Here is a 24,585-nt window from a genome sequence, read left to right on the forward strand (position 1 = left end):
TTTGAACTTTCATAATGATACTCATTTTCCTTGACAGTGTGTATTAATTGCCAGATGGGGAACTCTTTCTTTTGGGCAAAGAAGGTCATAAAGATAAGCTGTGACAATTAAACGGCCACATTTCTTTTATTTTATCAGTATGGTTGGAATCTAAGTTGAACACGATAAGATGGACACAGCTTTTTCTTCTTCCGAGTTCTGACATGATTTTTGATGGCTAAGTTCACATGGAAACAAGGCAGAAAAGGACGCAACTTTGAAAAACCAAGTTTTACATTCCATTTGGTTGTAATTATTCATTATCTTGATTTTAGAAACTAAAATCTTGCCATATATAGTTGGATAGTATATGGTCATGGAATCATTGGGATTTTTCCCTTCTACCTGTGGTCACTGGCAAAAGAATGCCCAAGTCGTTAAAAGCCTACTGAAAAAAATCATTTCAATGAAATAGCAGTAAATAGGAATTATGATTTCTTTTTCTATGAAATGTCAAAAATTAGGAGAAATAATATTAAAATTCCCAAATACCTCCATGATAGCAATATTCAGGAAATAATATTATATGGTAAACATTTTTAATAAACAGCAGCATAAAGTAATCAGTGTTTAATATCATCTCTGGTGTGTGAAATACAAATGCACATATCCTCCATATAAAATAGCCTTTTTGTCATTACATCCATGCTTGTCTATTTGAAATGCCCGTAATAACAAATCAAACATTAGGTAATACAGTGATTAAATGCATGCAGTGAAAATAAGAAAAGATATGGGAGGGCAAGATAGCTGCATATTGCCATGATATATTTGAAGAAAATCTATATTGAGTTAAAAAGAAATGAACAAAGGAAACAAAGAAACAGACCAGATATAAAAATGCAGAGATATATTTTCACTTCTGTGATACAAACCATAAACATAGTTTTGTGCAAAAAAAAAAAAAGAAAGAAAGAAAAGATCTGAAAATAAAGTCATCTTACAAAACATTGTCAACAAAGCGAAAGAAATTTTTCAGTTTGTGAAAAAAATACTATTTTAATACAAAAGGGACTGTGTTATGTAGTATCACAGTGCTATTATAAAACACATTATTACAAGTGGTTTTGAAATTTGGTTTGCTCACCTTAATGACCTCAGTAATTATAAAATGTTTAAAATAAATGTTATAGTTCTTTATAAAAAACTAACTTGAATTTATTTTTTAACCATAGTAATGTTTTTCCAGAGTACGTATTTTTACTGGCTCATGGAATGCTAATTTCCCTTTAAGGGACTCCTAGAAAAACTCAGATTCACTGAAATTGTGTTTACTTAAAATAATAAATATTCTTGGAAAACAATTGATTGTCGTATGATATACAAAATTGTGGTTTGAATCTTCATCATTAAACAGTTGCATAGCAACAAAAGGATACAAATATTCTCCTCTACCTAAAGTTAAGAAATGTAACTTTTGAATCAGCTTATTTATGTCACAAAAATATTTCTTAATTTATCTCCCAATAAAACCAGATATAGCCAATTCTTTAAGTTCACAGTACCGATAAGTCCATGTTTATTGTTTGAAGATTCAGTGTTTGGGAAAATTGCAACACATTTGGTAAACATATTTCCTTGATTTCTCATCCTAATTGCAATTTTTTTTTTTTTTTTTACAAAATTGAAAATCAATGTGCTTCTAATACTTTTGCATTCTCCTCATCAAATATCATTTCCAGGAATTATTTTATATCCCGGAAGTCTCTTTATAAGTTTTTTTAGCTGTAAAATAAGAAAAAAAAATGAGACCTTGAGACACTGTTCTTAGAATAAAGGAGTTATTTTCTAACAAGAGAAAATCAAACATAACATTCCTTTCTATATAGAACTTGAAACCCATAAGAATTCTAAACTTGGCAAAAGATGGCTAGCCAGTAAGTGGCATGAGATGCACATTTGATGCCTCCCTCCTAACTAAGGCCAAAAGGATTATGTTGCTTCTATTCACCACTTTAAAAATTCTGTTCATGGTAATCTTTGAAATGTGAACTCAGTGCCTGTTGTTGTTTTTTTAAATACTGTAATATTTTGCAAAATAGAATTCATAGTCTTTGGATTCCAACTAATTGTAGGAATAAGCTGTCATAAGTTCTGGAGCCGGAATAAAATCTCTGAACATTTCCAGATCAGAAAAAAAGATGAGAGAAACTTGAACTCGGTATCGGTGTCATAGAGGTTCCTACTTCCCCAGAGTTCATTGATGGTGAGCACCCCTACACCTTGGACAGCTCATATGCGGGAGGCTGTAGGCACTAATGTGCTGGTCTGCAGCCACACCTCTTTTCTTCAATGGTATTGGTCCAGGGAAGCTCCTGTGAGGCTGTCCCCATGGGTGCTGATCTAGGCCAAGCGGCCAAATTCCTGACTGTGCTTCTTTTGGTTCCTCATTTCTAACGCAGCGGAGTGAGCTATCAACCAACAATCAATTCCAGCATCTGCATCTAGCCTTCTTATGGCCTGATGCCCTATATTTTTTCAAGCGCAAGTGTAAACACACTGTGGAAAAGGCCTTCCTGATCAGCAGAGGAAATTCACAAAGAGGCACACTTTGTGCCTTCCCAAAGAAGCCCCATTGTGTGGAAGGCTTCAGGGGATCTTACACTTGTCTTATGGCTCGTTTCCATCTGGGATTTCAAATTTTGCCTAAAGTTTCCTCCTTGATTCTGAATATCATTTCCATACAAGTATGCATAGACTCTAAATTGAACCAACATAATTCCTGAACATTTGTCCTGAAGATAAGACAGCAGGTAGACAAATGCTATGGTATATACATTTTGGGGAGAGACCAGTCATGGAGAACGAAGGCAAATACACAAAGCACCATTTGACTTTCCTTTTTGGTTTGATATTTAATCGCAAATTCTTTTCCTCTTCACTGGTTTGCAGTTTTTAGTACTTGAAACCAGATGTACCAATCCCAATGCCATGTCATGAGCCCCTGATGGAGTGTTAATCTCACAATGTTTTTTGTTTTGTTTTGTTTTGTTTTTCTGGCTGGTGTCTGCCCTGCTTGGTAAGACACAGTTAAACTTCACAGAAGATACTTGTTGCAATGTCTGCTAAATGAGAACCTTACTTTAATAAAAACATTTGAATTTAAATCTTTTCTACGACTTTCTAGTTTTTCCTGTATACCAACCACATTTACAAAAATCGTGCAATTTACAGTTCTGCGGAAATCATAGATTCGGTGTGTCCGTGAATATTGGAGTCTCCTAGCAAAGATGGTTGCTTTGAGTCTATTTTGTAGGGCTTTTGAGACTTGTTGCCAAAAACAGTGATGCCCATACCACCTGGATGATTTGGGATCGACATGTGCGGTAGTAAGGGGATATTCGCTTCTTGGTTGGATCCTGAAGAGGGCAAGCTGGTCACATGACCAGTGCTTGTGGACCCACTGGCACTGCTTGGGGACCGACTCTTGGGAGGCGGGCAATGCTGAATGACTCTGGGAGGACCTGTTGGCTGGTAGTGGGCAGCTGGAAACGCTGCATATCCGGGAGGTATTGGGTATCCATTGATGGGGATGAATCGCTGGTTCTGAGGTATCGGTGGGCCAATGAAACCAGCAATCTGGCCCTGTGGTGTAATACCCTGGCTCGGGAACATATAATTGGGATATCTGGGGTTACTGAGATTACTCACAGGGCTGGCACTAAGGGAGGTGGTCTGAGTGGTGGCATTTCCTCCGGAGGGGGTAGTAGAACTGGTGTGACTGGAGAGTCCCTCCCAGGAGCGGAGCCGGACGTGAATATCTTTAAATCGTGGTCTCCTGGAAGGAATCTCGTTCCAGCACTCCGTCATGAGGCTGTACATTCTGGGTGGGCAGTCTTCAGAGCATGGCAGCAGCTGTCGCTTCCTCACCATTTCGATCACTTCCTGGTTACTAAATCCGTAGTAGGGCTGCAGTCCAAAACTGAAAATCTCCCACAAGACAACCCCAAAGGACCAGATATCCGAATCAGATGAGAATTTGCCATACATGATGGCTTCCGGGGGCATCCAGCGAATGGGCAGCAAAGACTTACTCTGCACCCTGTAGTAATCAGCAGAGTATATTTCTCTGGAAAGCCCAAGGTCTGAGATCTTGACGTGAAGTTGCTCTCCAATTAAAATATTGCGAGCGGCAAGGTCCTTATGGACAAAGAAGTGACTAGACAGGTACTCCATGCCAGCTGCAATCTGAATTGCAATGTGCAGAAAATCTCCGTGATCTAGGCTGGATTTTACGGTTCCGTCTTCGTCACTGCTACAGCCTACGTCGGAATGTGGGGATCGCATGATAAGGAACTCGTGGAGATCCCCCTGATTCATATACTCAAAAAGCATACACACAGGTTGCTCCTGGCTGACCGCACCTAGAAGGCAGACGATATTGGGATGGTGGAGTTCGGCCATCAGGGAGGCTTCCTGTTGAAATTCTGTCCATTGCTGGGGATTGTTACAGTCTTTCAAGGTCTTTATGGCAACCAACTGAGCATGGTCCATGCCTGGGAGATAGAGATGGCCCTTATAGATCTTTCCAAAGGCACATTCACCCAATTCTTCCATAAAACGGACAGCAGAGAGTGGCAGCTCTTTAGCCTTGCTCTGTATACAAAGAAAGAAAAAGTGTGGTTTCAAATATTTCTTAAGGCAAGACGTCTTGGCCTCTGCAAGAAGGGGTGGGGCATATAGGGAGAGGCTCTATAAATCAGACTGAATCAAATACTCTAGGTCCATAGGTCGTTAAAATTGTCCGCCACAACTTGGAGGAGGTGCCACAGGCAACGTGCTCCCCCTTCCTTCCCAGCCCATCCACATCCCTTGCTCCACATCCCATAAGCTGTTTGCAGCTGGTGCCTTAGAGTCTTTGCTATCCAAAGTGTGGTCCTGAAACAGGCAACACCAGCATCACTCAAAGCTTATGGCAGAGGAAGGCTCTCGACCCTGCCTCACACCTGCTGGATCAGAATGTGCAATTAACCAGCCCCTGGGTGATTTCAGCAAACCTTCCAGGCTGAGGGGTACTGCTGCAGATCTATGGCCTTGCTTCTCAGCCTGGCACACAGGGTGTGTGTGATTTGGTCCTACCCTGCCTACCCCTGCTACTTCTCTGTCCGTTAGCATCACTTTACTTAAATAGGTCTCCTCAGTGTCCACCCCTAAATATCTCAGCCATTCTTGCCTAACAATTCTGTTCCTACAATGCTTTTTTATTCTTAGGATATTTATTGGTTGAAAAGGCAGAGAAACCAAAGTGAAGGGCTGTCCTCCTGAGGTGCTCACAGTAGGAAGGTTTGGAATGTGCACCCCAATGCTTATCAAATCTTGCTCCCTCTCAAGCCTTCCCTGCTCCCTGAGGTCTCTGCCTTCTCTGGAGTCCTGGTGCTCTAGTGTCTGCATGCCACCACATGCAAGAGGCCCTGAGAGGGCAGCTTACACTCATGGCCTTCCCAGTCAGACAATCTGAATTTGAATCCTGCCTCTTCCACTTACCAGCTGGGTGCCTCTCGCCACAGTATTTAACCACCTTATGCCTCAATTCCCTTGTCCTTAAAGTGGGATGATTACTTATCTTGTAGGGTTCTTTGTGAACTTTTAGTAAATTAACACTTGCAAAGTACTCAGCATGATGTCTGGTACATGGTTAAGTGCTATTTAACTTTCAGTTGTTCCCTTGCTGTTACTGTTCTTTTAATGTATATTTTGTTGTCTCAGTCAGATTTCAATTTCTTGAAGGGGAGGCTTTGCCCTTCATACCAACTGATAACCCTACAGCCTCACAAGTTTATTAATAGATGTTTAGACAGACAGGAAAAAAGCATCTAGCGCATGATGAAAATAAGTATTAAAAATTATCACATTTGATCTTGGCAACAATTTTTGAAATTCACCACAAATTTAGCCTGATTTCCAGACGAATCTGTTAAGAAAAAAATCACAAAAGCAATGCATTTGTTCTTAAACTAATTTAAAAAATAATCCCTGCACTTTGAATTTTTTTAGAAAAAGAATACTGCTCTGACTATTCCAATTAAAGCTGACCATGTTGCAAATACATACAGATTTCAGAGCTCTCTGTACAGTCTAAAACAAGTTTAGAAAATTAAGTAAAATATTTCTCTAATCCAAACACTATTAATTTAAAATTCATGATGATTAGATCTGTTCTGGGCTGATATTTTCCAGGGCAAGGTGCCCATTAACCTAATTATATAAGTATAAATAAACATGCAGCAAAATACTTAAAGGGACAAAATAAAATCGACAATTTTGAAACATTAATTTTCCCATCCAAATGTTTCCTATTTGAAATAGGTCTCATTCATTAAGGCAGATCTCAAGTGTTCTGTATTTGGAAATGTTTTACAGGAAAGTTACTTCTGCTGTAAGTAATGGTAACACATTGCTTTAAACATTCAGCAAATTAGAGCTTATTTATCCAGTTCTATTCATTATAGTATTACAGGAGCAAAAGAATAGAAACAACCTAAAAAGGGGATGCCTGAGTGGCTCAGTTGGTTGACTGTCTGACTCTTGATTTCAGTTTAGGTCATGATTTTAGAGTTGTGAGACTGAGCCCCAAGTCAGGCTTCGTGCTAGGTGCGTTGAGCCAGCTTAAGATTCTCTCTCTTCCTTTCTCCTGCACCCCTCCGCCCTCTGCTGCTTGTACTTGCTCTAAAAAAATAAAATAAAATAAAACTTCCTTAAAAAAAAAAAAACAACCTAAAGGTCTACCTAGAGGAGACCTGTTACATTAAATAATAAATAGAGTATCTAGTTTAAGAATGAAGATGTTTTCTAAGTACCGATATGGAAAGATCTCCAAAATCCTACTGCTAAGTCAAAAATAACAAGCAAAAGAACAGTTAATGCTGCATGCTGCTTTTGTGTGAAAGGGGAGGTGGAAAAGAATGGATATATTCATAATTATTTGCATATGTATGAAGAAACTCTGAAAGGACATGCAGGAAACAGCGGTGGTTGGGGGGCGGGGGAGAACAGAGGTGGGAACCAGAAGGAAGGGAACAAAGCTGGGAGTGTTTTCACTTCATGCTTTTTAATACTTAAAATTTTTTTGAACCAAGAAAAAAGTAAAAAAGTAAATACATATGACCAATCTTTCTATCTGACTGTATATGGAAATTTCTTTTGCAGCTATAGGTCCCTCCACTATTTTTCCTTTTGCTTCCAGGAGCTGGATTCTTATGGGAGCTACGTTGATCTTCTGGGAGAACAGCATGCAGGTGATGGGAAAAGAAACCATTTGCACAAACCCTACTTTTTTCTCTTGTGGCACTCAGATGAGTTTGCTTTTTCTTTTTTAAGATTTTTTTTTTTAAATTTATTCACGAGAGACACAGACTGAGAGAGAGAGGCAGAGACACAGGCAGGGGGAGAAGAAGGCTCCTCACAGGGTGCCCGATGTGGGACTTGATCCTGGATCCTGGGATCACGACCCAAGCCGAAGGCAGGCACCCAGCCGCTGAGCCACCCAAGCATCCCAGATGATTTTGCTTTCGTGGGAAGACTAACCCCAGGTGAATTTCTCCCACATGATGTTCAGACTGGGATTTCTATCACAATTTTCCCTAATGATTTAAATGAATCTGATTTACATGAAGGTCCCTTGAATGGCATCATAGGGATTACTTACTGTTCCACCTAAACAGGATCTGGAAGCTTTGGTGAGAGAGAGGGGTATGTGACTGAGTACTAAAATTTTTGAGGGAAAACAGGAATTACTAATTACACTCAAAGAATATTAGACAAATGTGATTAGGAATTAGGACGACTCCTTTTTTCTGTCCCTGCTGAAATGCATTGGCAATGCAGCATATTCAAACTCTGTGATCTCTGGAGTCATAACAATCTGAATTTGCATCCTGGACCTGTTGCTTTCTATTAATATTAGTTAATACATAACATTTACTATATGCTAGATACTGATCTAAGCACTTAACAAATATTAACTCATTTAAGACAACATCCTGTAACATAAGTCCTGTATCTTAGCTGTTTGACTTTGGGTGAGCTTAACTTTTTTCTAAACCTCTATTTCCATATCCATTAAATAATATAATATGCAGCTTCCATAGTTACACTAGGAATTAAATGCAACAATGTATAAAAGTAATTTCTACCTAGTAAGTGATCTTTAAATCAATCTTATTATCCTTATTATGAAAATAATCCAGGAAGTGGAGTAAATGCAAATGATTTAGATCCATTTACAGTCTTAAGTAGTTCTGGACAGTTTTCTATGATTCCCTTTATATATTTTTTAAAATGGGGCAGCCCAGGTGGCTCAGTGGTTTAGCGCTGCCTTCAGCCTAGGGCCTGATCCTGGAGACCGGGGATCGAGTCCCACGTTGGGCTCCCTGCATGGAGCCTGCTTCTCCCTCTGCCTGTGTCTCTGCCTCTTTCTCTCTCTCTCTGTCTCTTTCTGTGTTTCTCATGAATAAATAAATAAAATCTTTAAAAAAATGCATCTAACTTCCTCCTAGTAATCTTTCCCTGTTCTCCTATAGTTATTGGTTTAAAACAAAAATTTTAAAATCTTAAAAATCTTCAATCTCAAAACAGAGACTGTGTTATGGCAGCCTGAAGGTTGGTACATTGGTACACTCTCTAGGTGGCCTGCTCCTCTAGGATTCTGGGAGATGAAGATGGGTGGTGGGAGCAAGAACCCATGTCAAGAATACATGGTGGCCGATGGGACAAGAAAGCAAGCTAGCCAAATTTCTGGGGACTGGAAGAGAAGAGGGGTGGACAGGACCTTGGCACCGTCCTGACACAGGGCCCCTTGGGCTTCATGGCTAAGAAGACTGGCTGCATTCCCCTTCACTGAGGTAAGCAAATTAGTTCTTTTCTATTTGCTCTTGGAAAAAGAACTCTTACCATTTTATGGATGGAGAAAGAGGATTGAAAAGTAACAAGAATCTTTAGAAGAGCCAAAAAGAGTGCACTTGCACTGCAAGGCCTTCTGCTTTGAGCCACACCATTCTGTCTGAAACCAGAGAAGCTTGCTGGCCAGCAATCTGAACTTGACATTCAATGTCTCTGGAGGCTCAGCTTCGGGCCTGACACCTTACAGGGCTGTGAGGTCAGCCTTCAGTGTGTGGCCACTCCGCGGAATTATAATGGTTCTTCTTCCCTGTTCAGACATGTGAGAGGCCATTTTGACCCAAGTGTGTCTTGTCAGATCCCACCTGCACCCGGTGGGTCATAGAGCACAGAGTCCCAGCTCTTTTCTAGCCAACAGAAGGAAGGAACGGTTCGCCACAGCTAGTCATAACCGTACTTGGGGATTTGCTTTGGAAAGAGGCATGGAAGGCAACAAAAATGGCAGATTTCACAAAACCTCTCCTCGGAACACCTGTACGGCAGCCGGCATAGAAGTACCCAGAAAAACTGCTCAGAGCTTGGTTTCAGGGGAACAATTTACACAGTGATTTGCATTTTTAAAATGCTCAAGTTACTTGGTACAAATGTGTCTTAACTATAGACTCATTTTCAAATTTTACATAAATCCTGAACTAGTTAAAAAATCATAAAAACCCTTAAAGCAGCAGTCAGTAGACTGTACAGTGACGGCAGGAAATGAGCTGTATTGTTGAGGAACAGATGGTTTACATTATACAAACCCTTTAGGCTAAACTTGTTTAGGTCTGGCATATTGTAAATTATATTTTAGTAATGAAAGTGAAATGACCTCTGCTTGACCTCAAGTGGGGTTTGTCTGTTTGAACCAATGTAGTGGAAAACTATGAAAGAAAATGAAGTCATAAAGTTTTGGCAGTTCAATTTTGGCTCATTTCAAGTTAAGGGGTTATAAATCTGTTTAGTTTTTGTTTGACAAGTATTTGTCATACAGGGATGTACAAAATGTAAAGAAGTGTAAAATACACACGAGGCGCGGTGCCAAAGTAAACCAAGTACAAAGGAAAAATGGAATGAATTGGGTCCTGGGCTCCTATCTCTTTATCACTCCCTCCATTAGTTGAATGACAAGATGGGCTCGGTTTATTATATGCTGTAAGGCAATTAAGTACCTTAAAACCGAAACAGGCTTTCAGTTTAAATGTTAACATTTTTACCCCTCAAAGTAAACACACATCTGCCTCAGTGACGTTTTAAAAACGATACAATTCTAGGGGGAGAAAAATCAAAGTTAATGTAGAAGTTGGTACATGATTCTAAAATCCAAATCTGCTTCTTCCCTTAGAAATTTTTGAAGAGCAACTCAATTAGAGCTTAAATGAGCTCTTCACAGAAGGAAAATGAAGGGAGAACATTTTAGATGACAGTAGTCACTTAGCCATGGTTCCGATGTGACTATTGCAGTCCTGTCTAAACTGCTGATGGAGGCCAGGCTGATGTTGGTGGCTTCCTTCTCCTGGGTGACAAATACTAAATAGGATGTGGGATCCTTTTAGATATATTACCTTTAGATATATGCAAGCAATGAATCATGAGTAGAGTTTTAAAAAGTTATCATTATGTAGGTGGCGGATGGATAAGAGGACAGACTCAATGACTTTATCTCCTTCCACCTTTGGGAAGTTACACCTTAGGTGATAATACATTTGAAATGATTCCTCTGGGTGACACAGCTTATGACTGACCTGCCATTTCCTGCTCACGTTATAGAAGTGATTACTGTAGGAGATGAGGTGAGGATTTCGTGATGGCTTGCATTTGTGCGCAGCACGGATCCATGGATTTGTGACTTTTTGCTTCTAACCTCAATAGGGTATGAATGCTCTACTTTGGGGCCCAACTTGAAGTTGGACACAGATAAAAAGCTGATTGACATGAAGTGGAGGGGAACAGAGCCCAGGGCAGTTCTCCAGGACAGGAGGGTGACTCCAGCAGCAGATGTTGGGAAAGAACTGAACTCTCTTTATACAATTGACTCAAACCATCCCCTGTAGCCCCTTCAGCCCCTATACTGGTCCCTTTCCCGTGCCCTAATGCTCCAAGACTACTGCCCTTTTACAAATCTCATTTGCTATACATTTGTTAATTTTAGCTGGACCCAAGTATCTTCGGGAGAAGAGCATGTTCCGTACGGTGGCATTTGTCATTATGTAGGTGGCAGATGGATAAGGAGCCTCATTAAAATTAAGAGCAGGATTTGGGGTAATAGGACATTACCAGGTTCTTTTTCTCTTTGGAAGCACAGTTCTCCTTGAGATCCAAAGATCTGTTGGGAACTTGCTCTCTGATTCTCAAGTACAAACCAGCATAGTCTAATTCAGAGCATGCATGGGAACCCCCTGGAAGGCTTGTTAAAACATAGATTGCTGGGACCCAATCCCAGAGTTTTTGATTCTGTAGGTCTGAGATCCTGCATTTCTGACAAGTCCAGATTATGAGGATGTTCCTGAACTGCAGGCTTCACTCTCAGAACCACAGAAATAAATGAATATGGCTTTCTGGATCAGACAATTACTAGGGGTCCAGATCTCTGCTCCTGGCATGATGAATGATTACAATGTGTCTGAAGAATCTGGCTGAGAAATTTTGACTTCTAGGAGCCAGAGAAAATAACACTTTGCTTCAAAAGATGCTTTGGAAATGCCAGTTAAAATAAACACAAGAACCATTGGCTGGTGTCTACTGTGTTTATATTCTGCTACTCTTAGTGAAATTCAAGGTTTTGAAATTAAATTACTCTATATGCTGGGCAAGGTCATCAGTTTATTCTACTTTTGTATGCAGCCAATGGTGTGGGATACTTGGGATCTTTTTAAATAGCCAGTTGTATCCATCAGTTGACTACATACTTTGGTATGATACTACATACCAAGGAGCATTCAAGCAGAATAGTGTATGAGGACCCATGCAAGAAGCATTAAGAGTGAAAACACAGCTCCTACCCTAGATATCGGTACTCTGAGTTTAATAATAGTGACCATGGGGGCAGCCCCAGTGGCTCAGTGGTTTAGCACCGCCTTCAGCCCAGGGCCTGATGCTGAAGACCTGGGATCGAGTCCTGCATCGGGCTCCCTGCGTGGAGCCTGCTTCTCCCTTTGCCTGTGTCTGTCTCTGTCTCTCTCTCTCTGTGTCTGTCATGAATAAATAAAATCTTAAAAAAATAAATAATGACCATGTATTGAATCCTTGCCCTGTGCTAGACACTGAGACCATAAAAATGCCTAAAATTTGTTTTTGGAGTGCTGATATGTTAAGCTGTAAGTAACCCCATGAAATTGGTTGCTGTGACTACTATCCCCATCTTACAGATGGAATCCTTGAGAAACAGAGTGGTTAAGTGATCCCACAGCTGGTAAGTCGTTATGTCAGACTGTGAAGGCTGTTTTCTTGGTGACTAGTCCACAAGCCCTTTGTTTGCTCTCTAAGTGCTTACTGCGTCAACTCATTTAACTTTTATCCCAATCCTCAGAGAGTCATACTACCGTGTCCCCATTTTATGGATCAGGAAATTAAGACATTCAAAGGTTAAGTGGCTTGCCGAAAGAAGCCTACCGATTAAGAGGTGATGCCAAGATGCAAATCCAATATGATTGACTCCAAAGCTGGAGCATTTTTCTGGGAATAATTGGCACCTTTCATTTCGACTCTCAAAGGGATCCATAATTTTAAAAGCATAAAGCCCACTGGTATAAAAGTGGAATGTCAGGATGCCTGGGTGACTCAGCGGTTGAGAATCTGCCTTTGGGTTAGGGCATGATCCTGGGTCCGGGGATCAAGTACCACATTGGGCTCCCTGTGAGAAGCCTGCTTCTCTGTGTCTGTCATGAATAAATAAAATCTTAAAAAAAAGAAAAAAAAGGGTGGAATATCAAGGTATAATTGCTCTCTGGTCTCTGATCTAGACCTTACTCTGTGATTTTCTATTGTACTCATTAGTTGACTGGGACAAATGAACAGAACCTTTCCACATCAGCCTTTGCCTCCGTGGGGCACAAGAGTCCTGGAGAGTATATAGAGATAGCTGAGTATCTGGAATTAGCTATTGATAGGAATCTGCTTGACTCCAAAGCCTATTTTCCTTTCTTGTGCATTTTACTGGTTCTGAGGTAAACAGTGTTCAAATTGTGAACCAATTGGCTCTACTTCTAAACGGAAATGATTATGTTTTAAAAACTTAAAGCCAGAGCCATCTCATTTTGGGAGGTTGTGGACATTTTCAAAGACTATAGCTGAACTAAGTGCCTTCCAGCTTATGCCATCAAATTTAGGAGGGAGTTTCAACCAACAGTCTGCCACACTTGTCCAGAGTTCAGCTGCACTTCTCTGGAAGTGATTTATTTTCAGAAGTGGTTCTTTTCTCTGTAACGTAAATTTCTGATGGTTAGTTTGAATGTTTGGTGGTCATCAGGGTTGATTCTGTGGTGGTTACTTGACAATGTCAATGGAAGAGGTTCTGTCCTGCCTGGAAACAGGCAGAACAGAAGCCAATATTTTTAATGTCCACTTGAGCCACCACGTACTCATAACTTGAGCTCATGTGTTTGGTCAGTCTGAAAATTAAAGCAGTAGAGTGCCATGGGGAAGCAATGTGGAAGCACTTGGGCTCTGGACCTGGGCAGGCCCAAGTTCAAGTTTTCTTACTCCCAAATCAGGCTCAAATTAGCACCTACTTCATAAGGTCGTAAGAGAGATCCCATTAAGATAATGCATGTGATATACTTTAGCTTACTTGTAATATCACTTATAATCCACCCATTTCTTTTTTTTTTTTTAAAGGATTTTATTTATTTATTCATGAGAGACACACACAGAGAGAGGCAGAGACGCAGGCAGAGGGAGAAGCAGGCTCCATGCAGGGAGCCCGATGTGGAACTCGATCCCGGGACTCCAGGATCATGCCCTGGGCTGAAGGTGGCGCTAAACCGCTGAGCCACCGGGCTACCCTAATCTATCCACTTCTAATGCTCATTCTCCCTGGAAGTTAAGTTTCTACAGACATACATTGGAGCTGAGGCTCTGTGCTAGACAGCCTCCCAGCCCGAACTCTGGAGCTAGACCCACTCCACCCTCAAGGATTTTACTTAGGGTATCAACAGGGTGTGGGGCAGAGGGATTTACGTCAACTGAATGGATTACCAGAGCCGTCCAAAGAGCTACCTTCAGTATCTACTGAGCTTCCGTTGCTTCTGTCCTCACCCTAGTTAATGTGGCCTGCTGGATCCTATGGCTTCCTCACAACCTACATTATCCTGTGCACAAATTTTGAAATATTTGGTAGTTAAAATATTTGTGGTTGCTCATATCATCATTGTAACAAGAATAATAGTAACTTCAAGCTATTGAGTACCAGTGAAGTATCAGATATGCTATCTCAAAGTGATGAAAAGATTGGATGTGAGGGTGATCCATCCCTTCACTGATCGCCAGGGTTGATTTGGCTGATCTGGCTGCTGGTGGGGGTGTCCCCTTGTCCCCCCAGGGCTCCATGCATATCTGTTCTGAAGCTGTGCACATGGTCAAAGAGGATGACCTTCCCAGATAGAGGAGGACCATTCTTTGGTCAAGGGTATAGAAGTAGCTGTGCTCCCCTGCTAGAACTTCTAAATAAGAAAAAAAAAAAAAAAAAAAAAAAGGGATGCCTGGGTGGCTCGGTGATTGAGCACCTGCCTTCAGCTCAGGGCATGATCCCGGAGACCAGGGATCGAGTCCCACGTCAGGCTCCCTGCATGGAGCTTGCTTCTCCCTCTGCCGGTGTCTCTGCCTCTCTCTCTCTGTCTCTCATGAATAAATAAATAAATAAAATCTTAAAAAAAAAAATCTCCAAGCACTATTCATATACTTGTTTTACAGGGGAGAAAACAAAGGTTCAGAGAATTTGCTTAAGGCCTTATGGCAGGTAATCAACAGAGCTGAGATTTGTAATCATCTCTCTTTACTTTCAGTCCTCGCCCTTTGGAGTCTATCGAAGTACCTCCGAGAAATAGACTATGAAAAAATGTGGCTAGAAAGGTAAGTTAGGCCCAGAGAGTATGGATCCTTTGGTGCTGGGAGAAAGAATTTCATAACTTGAGACTGGCCCTTCCAGATTGGGGAATGTATATCAAATGGGAGCAAAAGTAATGCCAGACGATAAAATTAGCGAGAGAGAGAAAGAGAAGAAGAAGAAGAAGAAGAAGAAGAAGAAAGAAGAAGAAGAAGAAGAAGAAGAAGAAGAAGAAGAAGAAGAAGAAGAAGAAGAAGAAGAAGAAGAAGAAGAAGAAGAAAGAAGAAAGAAGAAGAAGAAGAAGGAGGAGGAGGAGGAGGAGGAGGAGGAGAAGAAGAAGAAGAAGAAGGGGAGGAGGGAGAGAGGAAAAGAGGAGTGGAAGGAACTAGTGAAGGGCGCCTGAGTGGCTCAGTGGTTGAGCATCTGCCTTCGGCTCAGGTGGTGATCCTGGAGTCCTGGGATCCAGTCCCGCGTCGGGCTCCCCACATGGAGCCTGCTTCTCCCTCTGCCTGTGTCTCTGCCTCTCTCTCTCTCTCTGTGTCTCTCATGAATAAATAAATAAAATCTCTTTAAAAAATGAAGAAACTAGTGAAAGAAATAGAGGAGATAGGAGGAAAGCCAAGAGGAAAAAGTATTTCAAGATGGTGGTTCAGAATATCCAAGCCTCCAGGGAAATTAAAGAGGATAAAGACTTGGAAAAGGCCATTGGATAGAATTACATCACTGGTGATTCCCTAGAGGGCCCTGTCAATAGAATGATGAGCTCAGAAGTCTGGGGAGACAAAGGCTTTAAGGACTGAGTGGAACAGCTATTGAGGACATTTAGCACCAAGTGTGGTGATGTGGGGGAAGGCCAGGGCTTCAAAGGGGGGTAGCCAGCCCACAGCAGGGCTTTGTGGATGGAAGTATGTTGTGGCACAAGGGACAGACCCAGAGAATATAACCAAGTGTCAGTACAATTAGCAACTACTTTGGCTGGAAAGGGAAAGGAGAGAAGAATTGCCTGGAAGTGAAGAAACAGAGAAGCTGGCAAGAGATGAGGGTAAATTGAGAAATAAAATAGAGTTACCAGCTTCAGAAAGTGAGGCAAATCCTGCTTTCCCCCCAATGTTCTTTCTACCAGCCAGGAGTTGCAGGAGTCTGACCCATGGGCCTGTTCAGGCTTTGGCTGTGGCCCTTCCCGAACCCCACCCACTGTTCTTTGTTCTCCATTCTCAAACGCCTTCTCCTCTTAGCTTCTCTGTGAGTCTCACGGAGCAGAGTCCCATAGGGAAAGATAGAAGCCCACACCCCCACCGCTGTGCTTGGCTGGGAGGCTGTCCCACCTCGCTCCCTCCCCAGGGAGACTGCTCCTCAGCCTTTGCTCCTTACAGACACTGCCCTGCTTTTCAGACACAGGACAACCGGGGAATGGTTTGGCTTGAAATCTTCTGCTGAACCAAATAAAAGGAAAACAAATGCACAGTACATTATACACGGGGCAGGGGGGCTGGAGCCAGAGAAGCATCTCTGGTCCACTGACTTCCTTTCTCCATAGATTAGTGGGAAACTCAAACCTCATTGAAGTCTAACTCCCAACTGCTTCATCCACCTCTCTGGGGACTCAAGCCAGGTCTGTCAACCAGTCTGTCTGTGATTGCTATTGCATCCTCTGAAGGGTATGGGTTTCTAATCTCCCTGAAGAGCCTCTTCTTCATCTGAACACTTGGTGGGGGTGGGGGGTGACTTTAGCAGCTCAGAAAGTGGAGAGAGATAGAAACAGTCTAAAGCCTGAAGGGCATATTCATTTGGATCCATAAAAATCCTGGAGTCTCTGATTTTTGAATTGACCAAGATAAAGTAAGAATAAGGCTCGGGCACACCAGCTTCCATGCTTCATATTCTTCTACATCCCAGCTTTCAAATATTCTTTTGATTCTATGCGGGTAGGGTGTTTGTTCTCAGGACTTTTTTTTCCTCTTTTGTTCTTATGTGTGTTCCTTCCTTCTCAATTTTATAGGTACATGTAATACTTATGTGTCAGTGACCTTTCAAAGCACTTTTAGAGATTGACTGTTTACAATTAGGAATTTTCTTTAAGGTCTTCGAAGTCCTTTGTGCTTTTTCCAGGAAGGGCACTCAGTAAGAACCAAAACAAACAACAGAATAACTCAAATTTGATTGGAGCCAAATCTCTGAAGAAAGTAAGAGAAAAAGAGCGAGCATGTATTTTTGTTGTTTCTTTCCCCCTCCTCAACCCTGTCAAATACACTTGAGCCATTCCTCCTTTCAGGATGGCTCAGAATGACTTGAGAGCTGTGTAAGGCTAAATGTTCTTGTGTTGGAGAACTCTTGGCACTGGGAGACTTTGTAAGGGACACTGGAAATGATGAGAACAATCTTTACTTCACCAAGTCTTTGGGAAAATTTGTCCCAGTCTATTTTACATTTGTCTCTACGACCATGGAGGATAGAGGACTATTATTGCTCTGGCCAAATCTCACATGCCTTTGGCAGGACCGGAGCTGTATCATTTAGACGTGTAAGTGTTACACAAGCCTCTTAAGGATTTAGCCAGGGTGATGCCTGTGGTTAGTTTTCAGCCCAAAGTGACCAAATGGAATCATATTCAGTTGTTTGCCTGACCCCCTCCCACTCTTCTTCCCCAGCATGATTTGTTCTGTGGAAAAATTATGGGGTCAGGCAAGTACAAGGATTTTATTTAGTTGTGAAAAATCCTATGTTCATGTTTCATCTCTTCCAATCTCTAGCTCTTTAATTTGGGGCAAATTACTTAATTTGTATGAGTCTCAGTTACCTTGGTTGTATGGTAGTGATTAACACCTATATTATAGAACAGCTGTGAGGATTAAATGAGATGATGAATATAAAAGCTCCTGGTATAGTTCTTGACAATTTGTATCCATCGACATAGCTTTCTCTATTTACGCCACAAAACTCTCTGAGATCTAAATCTTTAAAAAAAAAAAAAAAAAAAAATTTAAGGGATCCCTGGGTGGCGCAGCGGTTTGGCGCCTGCCTTTGGCCCAGAGCGCGATCCTGGAGACCCGGGATCGAATCCCACATCGGGCTCCCTGCATGGAGCCTGCTTCTCCCTCTGCCTATGTCTCTGCCTCTCTCTCTCTCTCTGTGTGACTATCATGAATAAATAAATAAAATCTTTAAAAAAAAAAAAAAAAAAACTCTCTGAGATCTTAATTTGGAAGACTGCATAAATCCAAACCATCATGCCCACTGGACATTGTGCTTCACAAAACTAACCTCTGCTAATAATGGAATTGAGTTGCAGATTGAGGCTGACTTACAAAATTGACAATTTTCCCAAATAGAAAGAACTCTTCCCATGGTTCCTGCCACAGCAACAAGGAGTCCACCTCTCTAGGATGCTAGTAGCTGCGCGGTGACTGCTGTAACCAAGCTGATCTGGGTCTCTCTCTGTCCAGAGTTCTGGTGTTTCTAAGGTTTCTCAACAGTTAATAACAGAAAAGATGGGGAAAGAGTCTCATGGAAAAAGACTATTGCACTGGAACTTTGAAAAATGGGAAATGTAAAAAAGGTCAACTGGGTGTTACTTCAAGAATGTGCAATATTAATGCCTCTGTTTTCTTCTACTACCTTGTAAGGATTGAATGTAATACTATATAACATGCCATAATGTACGTAAGCTGGCTAGCTGGCAGCTAAAATGTCAAAACCAATTAAACCTCCACCTTTACCTGTCTCCCAAGCCACTTAGTGAACACAGTGGTCTTCAGGGTCTGTGGGGGTTTTTTAATGGTAAAAATTCACACTTAAGAAAACAGTGGTTTCACTTGGGATAGAATACTTACAAGTGAATTTTCAACATTTAAGAAATCCAATAACCAAAAAAAAAAAGAAAGAAATCCAAAAACTTACTAACAGATATGACTACAACAGAAAAATATTTTAAGACTTTAAAAAAAAAATCCAACTGCAAAGCAGACTAAAATCAAATGAGGGCTAGGAGTCAGTCCCAACATGCAACTCTACTTATTAGTTAAAATAATTAGTTAATTTGAGTGTGAAGACAATTTTCCCTAAAATTTTATTAAAGAGAGACATCTTCTCTTTATTGAAGGTCAAACGAATAATATGGTCATTCACCCACAGAGAAGATAAATATTTGCAGAATGAGTGAATGAATGTCCTATGGAGTTGGAATAAGAAGAGACAGGCTTTTTGGATGTCTTCTAAATTATTTAAATGAACTCTCTTTGCCAAGAGGCCTGGGATTGAGGTTCTGGCTTTCTGGAGAGAAAGCCTCTATTGTATTTCAGCTTCAAGAAGCGGAGTGTGTGTTCTGTTTAAGGTAAGGGCCGGTGACCCTGGGTTCCTTGCCAAGACCCAGAGCAACCCATATGTTGAAAGATGAGGAGGGAAAACTAAAAGGAAGTGGCTTGATTTAGTAGAGAGATGAGAAGGCTAAGGTAGGCTATCATAAACCAGCATTCGAAGATCACAGGAAGGACAATACTTTTCTTTATGCTTAAACCAAAGAGAAATGGATTGAGGTTGGACATTTAACCTAACTTAGTTCCTAGGTTAGGATTTAGGTTATGTTGTTGTGGCAAAAAACACATCACATAAAACTTACCATTCTTAAGGGTATAATCTATGCGTGCTGTTGTGCAATAAAAAGGATTTTTTGACAGTGAAGTTGGTAAACCGTGTTTTTTTTTTTCCTCTGTTCATCTCTTTCAGTGTGATTAGAAGAACGTGGTATTTCCTTCTTTTGAAATTTTGAAAAATAGCTCACACTCTGAGTCCTTAGGAGAGATGATGTCTTAAGGATTCTTTCTAGCCCAGACTCGATGGTGAGGCAGTGATGTGGCTGGTCCAACAACACTGGTATGGACACACTGATGAAAGAATGTTCCAGCTGCCTTGGATAAAGTTAGAGATACACAGTCAAGGCAGACGTGAATGCTAGAGCTTGTAAACTCTGATTCTAGATCATTTGATTTCTAAGTTGGGGAGGATGATACGTTCTGCTTTAACCTGAAGCCTACAGAATCTCTGCAGCTCTGTACTGCTAATTTTACCTTGGGTTTATATGCATTCAGCATTGACATCTCCACATTTTGACCTCTGACATGTTTCGGCTGCCTCTGGACAGGTGGTGATGAAGACTTCTGGTTATTGCGGCATACACAAATGAAGAAGAAGAGCAAAGCAATGGCCAGAGGAATAGCAACACTTGGCACGAGTATGTACAAGATTTCCATTTTATTCTTCTCCTTGGAATCCTTTGAATCTGGGTATAGAAATAAAAGAGGGCAAAAGTCATACTAGTTCAAATAACATGTATAATATTACACTGCATAGTTTAAAATGACCTCCTATTCTCCTATACACACAAATTCACTGGAGAAAAAAAGGAAGCATTGCTTATTACAATTTGTTTCTATCAAACCTTCAACATAATTTATTGAAGTTTAAAAGTTTAAAGTTCAAATGTTTAAAAATTGCAGAGGGACACTATGAAGCCTTTGCATGTGTGTGGGTCCCCGTCTGATGCTGCCTCTCTTTAGCAGCAGACCTGCATTTCTCTGACACCTTAAACGTTAAAAAAGTCATGTGAATGGACCATAGATACCCAAGAGCATTCACGTGGACCACAGGGCTCTTCTTTCATTGGCTGCTAGCCTGGATCGACCACCACAGCATGGTGTTCCAGAACTCATGCCCTTGTCTTGCTGGTTTGGACTTACAGGGCCAGTCCCACATCTTCCAGAATCAATGTCACTCAAGAATCCTGGTCCCAGGGTCCACAAAGCCACTGGCCTGACAATATGGGGACCTGACCCAGTCTCTGATGAGTTGTGTGACCTTGAACAAATCATTCACCTCTCGGGGCCTCACTTCTTCTTGTCTGCAAAAGTGAAGTATCTATTTTGGATAGTGTCTACAATTCCCTCCAGCACAGCATCACTGAATAACTTGACACTTTTTGAAACCCCAGAATTCTTCTTAATTGATTTCATATGAACACAGTAACAATGAGTGCTAACACTCTGAAGTATATTTTTGAAATCTTATATATCTACTGTACCATTGCTTGGAAAAGAATATAATATGAATAGGAGGACATGAGGCATACTTTCTAAAAACTGATTTGAGTCTGACCTTTAAATACTTTGGGCATGTGATAATAAATTATTTGACTGACAAAACAAACACAAGAATTATCGGCAGTAATCAGAAAGGTTACATAATACGTGCCCTGATCACCTATAACCTCATCAACCATCTTGCCTTAAGAAAATCCAAAGTGTGAAAATTCAGATCCACCCAAAATTTGGAGATGATTATTTACTTAACTTAGAATTAACCACGCATCCATTCACTCATCCTCCCACTTGTTCAGTAAACAAAAACTACTATTGCCAAGCACCATTCTTGGTGCTGGGAATATAAAATTAAATAGGTATGTCCTTTGCCCTTAAGGAGTTCATGGTTGGGGAAAGAAAACAGAGAAAAGATAATTACAATATGTTGTTGGAAGTGCTACAAGGGAAGTATGACTAGAGTGGTTAAGAGACCCAGAAAGTCCCTTTAAATAGTAAGCTTCCTTATTACAGATAAACAAGAATATACTAAACATAGTTGGTGCTTGGACACACCTGCTTGGGGGAACCTATTGTTCAGTGAGATATAGCAGTAACTAAATCACACTGCCTTCTCCCTACAGATACAGACTCAACACATGAAGTTAAGAAGGGACACAAAACCTAGGTGTTGGAACTGCTGTAGGTTAACTCTCAGAGAGGTTTGAAGAGGAGTAAAATCTGCTTATTGGGTATAATAAAAATAACAGTTTTAATATTTATGGAGTGTTTTCTAGAACAAAATCATGTAGCTATTATTATTATTATGGGCCAGGTACTGTTGGAAGTACTTTTCCTTAACTCATTGATTTTATCCTCACAACGAACCCCATGAGGCAGGGGCCACCCTTATGCCCATTTTTACAGGTGAGAAAGCTAGGGGGACAGAGTGGTTAAGTACCTTGCCCAAGGATATGCAGCTAGTAATTCAAAAGCTGGGACTCCTCCCCTCTCGGTCTTGTTTCCTATCTCCTGCCCTAGATACTCCACTGCATGGCCAGTAATTTGAGAATGGCTGTTGTTTGGCACCCATTTTATCATGCTAGGACTTCTCTTGTTGCACAAAGGTAGGAAGGATGAAAGGTGGGAAATGACACAGAAGCTTTGCCAGATGTGCTGTTTTTGCACTCCCCACTTTATCCAGTGGCAGGTTAACACATAATCCAGGCATCTTTGGAGGCCATTCTAGTCATTCTCATCTTGGGAACTGTTCTCAGGTCCTTTTGTAAGGATTGTGTCTGTATGTCTTGGGTGGATGGACAGAGAGAAAGAAATCACATGGAAAAATGTTTCCCACAGGGCCTAGCAGATAGAGCTTTTATAATAGGAATATAATAGATCCAGAGTGGATCATCTATCTATCTATATCTAAGATCTGTCTGCCTGCCTATCTGTGTAGACACTTTAGAGATGATGTAGCAGAATAAAGGAACTGTGTGACTTAGAGTCAGAAACCTCTGAAGACTGCCTTTGTCCTCATCTGTGCAACCTTCAGTAGGCACTTAGCCTCTCTGAGCAAACCCACCTATAGATAAGAAGAGTAATACCTATTTCATAGGGTTGTTGTAAACAGTAAATGAAGTAACATAGGAAGTATCTACTCCAGTACCTATTACAACCCAATCACTCACTGTTTAACTCTTACCCTTAGAGTGGAAAAGGATTCAGAAATAAAAACTTTGGGCAAGGAATTCTAAATAACCTGAAGCAGGAAACAACCTCTTTTACCTCATCCCCTCATTTATTTACTTAAAGGGAATAATTGCTCTACCAATCTTATTTGGCTCACATGAGAGATAATGCTCATGACAAAACATCAGAAAATCGAAAATTGCCATATACGTGTTGGATGCTATAATTATGAACATATAAAAACACTTTCAAATTTCTCAGTACCCTAGTGTGTGCTGGGGGGGGGGGGATCCCTCTTGTTATTCTTGGATTTTCAGTGAAATCATTATGAGAGTAATGATTACAAAGGAATGAGATTAATTTAGTACTCATGTAACGCTAGTGATTTTTCTGGCCCAGGTTTCTAGCAATGAGGGAAAGTAGGGCTCTCACCTGTCTGGCAAACAAAGGAATCTATTCTGTTCTCATTCTGTATCAGATTATTCACAGAACGCCTGTGATTGTAAATGGGAGGTCTGGGACAAATCCCCCAGTGGGTCTGCAAGGAGCACAAACTTCAAGAAGCTGAATCCTTTAAACATAGGCAAACTTGGCTCCCTCTGATTACACCGAGGATATGCAAACGAGCCCACAGTGTCTTCTTGCCAAGTGAAATAATCAAGCAGAACAATACATGGCCATGTTGGAAATGACAGAAAACAAATTTCGACCGATTGTCAACCTGTGATAGCACATTTACTCCCCCCCACACACCTCTCTCCACATCAGGCCGGAAGAGAGTCAGTCTGGCTCAAAAAACTTTATATGAAAACATTCCACAGAACAACTAACCTTACTCATGGAAAATTAGAAAATTAACATTGGTCAACTTCTTTTAACAGCCTAGCATTTTTTTTTTTTTTCAGTTCTGAAGTCTTTATTAGGGCGATCCAACACAACAGAGGAAGCCGCAGCCTGAACAAAGTAAAACACATGTGAGCCTGAAGTCTGGTTTACAAGCCTAAACAGAGCTGGGTGGGACGCGTGCTAAAAAATCCCCTGTGCTCTGGGTGCAGTGTGCGAAGTGCAAGGGTTTGAATGCCACACAGGGGCAGGAGAGGACAGGAGTGGCCTTTGCTGTGGGGGTCGCATAGCTTTTCACAAAAATAGTGACTTACAGTCTGACATAAAGGGTCGGGGGGGGGGGCAGAGGTCAGCGGCAGAGCCCAGCCCCCACCGTGGGCTCAGCTCTCAGGAACAGCCTAGCATTTTTTTTTTTAATTTATTTATTTATGATAGAGAGAGAGAGAGAGAGAGAGGCAGAGACACAGGCAGAGGGACAAGCAGGCTCCATGCACCGGGAGCCCGACGTGGGATTCGATCCCGGATCTCCAGGATCGCGCCCTGGGCCAAAGGCAGGCGCCAAACCGCTGCGCCACCCAGGGATCCCCAGCCTAGCATTTTTATTCATCACTTTAACCGGGTACTTGGTGTCATCTCCATTTTATTTTTATTTTTATTTTTTAAAGATTTTATTTATTTACTCATGAGGGATACACACACACACACACAGAGAGAGAGAGAGAGAGAGAGAGCGAGAGAGAGAGGCAGAGATACAGGCAGACGGAGAAGCAGGCTCCATGCAGGGACCCTGACGTGGGACTCAATCCCAGGACTCCAGGATCAGGCCCTGGGCTGAAGGCGGCGCTAAATTGCTGGGCCACTGGGGCTGCCTTCATCTCAATTTTACACGTAGACTAAAGCTAAGAAAGAACAAATAATTTGACAAAGCCGGAAAGTGATAGAGTCTGGGTTGGAATGCAAGCCTGTTTGCCTTCAATGCTTCTATGCTTTTAAAATTATATTACTAATAAAAATTAAAATATATGGAAT

General features: G+C 41.2%; 1 protein-coding gene across 14 annotated transcripts in view; it reads right to left on the reverse strand.

Moving 5' to 3' along the window:
* Window positions 1–107: 107 nt before the first annotated feature.
* The window catches only part of ROR1 (receptor tyrosine kinase like orphan receptor 1), a 486,769-nt gene continuing 462,291 nt past the window's right edge, over window positions 108–24,585 (reverse strand). For all 14 annotated transcript variants that reach the window (XM_049109518.1, XM_049109522.1, XM_049109519.1 and 11 more), the window contains 2 exons: window positions 20,017–20,228; window positions 108–4,635 (listed from right to left, as the gene is read on the reverse strand). In XM_049109518.1, the coding sequence (XP_048965475.1) occupies window positions 3,208–4,635; window positions 20,017–20,228 (1,640 nt within the window). In that variant the 3' untranslated portion in view covers window positions 108–3,207. The remainder of the gene's footprint in view (window positions 4,636–20,016; window positions 20,229–24,585) is intronic.

This window comes from Canis lupus, chromosome 5 (genome assembly GCF_003254725.2).
Source record: "Canis lupus dingo isolate Sandy chromosome 5, ASM325472v2, whole genome shotgun sequence".
NCBI classification, from domain to species: Eukaryota; Metazoa; Chordata; class Mammalia; order Carnivora; family Canidae; genus Canis; species Canis lupus.